Source organism: Physeter macrocephalus, chromosome 8, assembly GCF_002837175.3.
Source record: "Physeter macrocephalus isolate SW-GA chromosome 8, ASM283717v5, whole genome shotgun sequence".
Taxonomy (NCBI): Eukaryota; Metazoa; Chordata; class Mammalia; order Artiodactyla; family Physeteridae; genus Physeter; species Physeter macrocephalus.
Genome location: NC_041221.1, coordinates 125,885,404 through 125,887,214, shown reverse-complemented (window position 1 = coordinate 125,887,214; position 1,811 = coordinate 125,885,404). Strand labels below are relative to the sequence as shown.

The 1,811-nt window shown below is 36.4% G+C and overlaps 1 protein-coding gene across 2 annotated transcripts in view; it reads right to left on the bottom strand.

Annotated features, from left to right (window-relative positions):
* Positions 1-1,811, bottom strand: part of ISOC1 (isochorismatase domain containing 1) — a 19,695-nt gene that overhangs the window by 8,729 nt on the left and 9,155 nt on the right. For both annotated transcript variants that reach the window (XM_024124550.2, XM_028493198.2), the window contains 2 exons: positions 794-913; positions 491-694 (listed from right to left, as the gene is read on the bottom strand). In XM_024124550.2, the coding sequence (XP_023980318.1) occupies positions 491-694; positions 794-913 (324 nt within the window). The remainder of the gene's footprint in view (positions 1-490; positions 695-793; positions 914-1,811) is intronic.

Below are 1,811 nucleotides of genomic sequence, written 5' to 3'. Positions count from 1 at the left end.
GCCCCGGTCTGGGAAGATCCCACATGCCGCGGAGCGGCTGGGCCTGTGAGCCATGGCTGCTGAGCCTGCGCGTCCGGAGCCTGTGCTCCGCGATGGGAGAGGCCACAACAGTGAGAGGCCCATGTAACACCAAAAAAAAAAAAAAAAAAAAAAAAGTAAAGGCCCAAGAATCAATCAACCTAGATTCAAATGCAGCTTCATCTAACTTTAACTAACTCTATGACCTTGGGCAAGACACATAGCACCTGTGTTGGAGTTTTCTCACCTACAATATGAGACCAAAAGTACTTAGAGGATTGCTGTAAGAGTTCAACAAATTAATATATATAAAGTGTTTAGATCAGTGCCATGCAAGTAGTCAACACTTAAAAAAACGGTAGCTATTTTCTATCAGTTACCTACATGATATTCTATATACAAAATTACATTCTGGAAATAACAAGTTTTCTACAAATGATATTGTGTCCAAAACAGAACAAGAGGTACTCACTTCTACTCCAAATAACACAACACTCCTGACTCCAGGAATCTCTGCTAATGCTGCTTCTACTTCTGGTAATACCATTGAAAACTTGGTCTTTGGAAGTACCAGTTTTACACCCGTTAAATCAATTTCTTGAACAGTGCTTCCAAGACCTTTAGGGTACTGTTCTGTTACAATAACTGGAATTCCTAAAATCCGGGCCCCTTGTAACTGGAGGAAAAAAAAAACACAAAGATAAGTAGCAATATACATATGTTTGTGTATGAATCATGCTTTAGCAAATTGGAAAAAATGAACAAGCAAGCATACCAATCTCTGTCCCACACTAATAATATCTCCAAAATACTTGATGGCTGGTCTGAACCTTTCCTGCATATCACAGCAGAAAAACACAGTGCTTGAAGGTGTAAGATTTCCCAGGGTAGTGAGCTGAGGAAAAAAGAAAAAAAGAATGATTTAGCATTTGTTATACAATGACATCTATTTTCAGCTGGAGGTCAGTAAAGAGAGAAAAACATTCCTACTGTTTGACCCATTAAATCCATTTCTACAACTATTGTCTAAGAGAAATGATATGAATAACAGGAAAAAAAAATTAACCCCAAAGATGTCCACTGAATTGCTTTTAATAGTGAAAATGAGAAATAAATCAAGAACCAACAATACAAAAATGATTTCACAAATTTTAACACATTCACATGACAAACATTTTTTAGCCTATTAAAATAACATATGTATAGGTTTTCAAAAAGTGTGCACCACCTAAGAAGAAATGCCATAATCTAATGTTAATTTTAAAAGCAGAGCACAGTTCAATAGTATTTCAATAATGTAAAAATATGAATAAAAAGTAGAAGCAAATATATGAAAATATGAACACGTGGTTATATATAGGGATGTTGATAACATTTTTTCTTAATACCTTTCTTTTATTTTTCAAATGCTATTTTAAAACATTTGCTAAATGTTATTTAAAAATATGTATTACTTTTATAATAAAAAAACAGTAAAACTTAAATCTGATGATGGCATTGCTTACAAGAACAAAGAATAAAATTTAAATAATCTGTAGCAAAGATTATGGAACAAAAAACTAAAAAAACAGAAACAAATCTAGATATATTGCTATCATCAACACAGAAATATTAAGTTGGTATTCTCAAGAATAACTTCTTAGGGCTTCCCTGGTGGCACAGTGGTTGAGAGTCCCCCTGCTGATGCAGGGGATACGAGTTCGTGCCCCGGTCCGGGAAGATCCCACATGCCATGGAGCGGCTGGGCCCGTGAGCCATGGCCGCTGAGCCTGCGCGTCCGGAGCCTGTGCTCC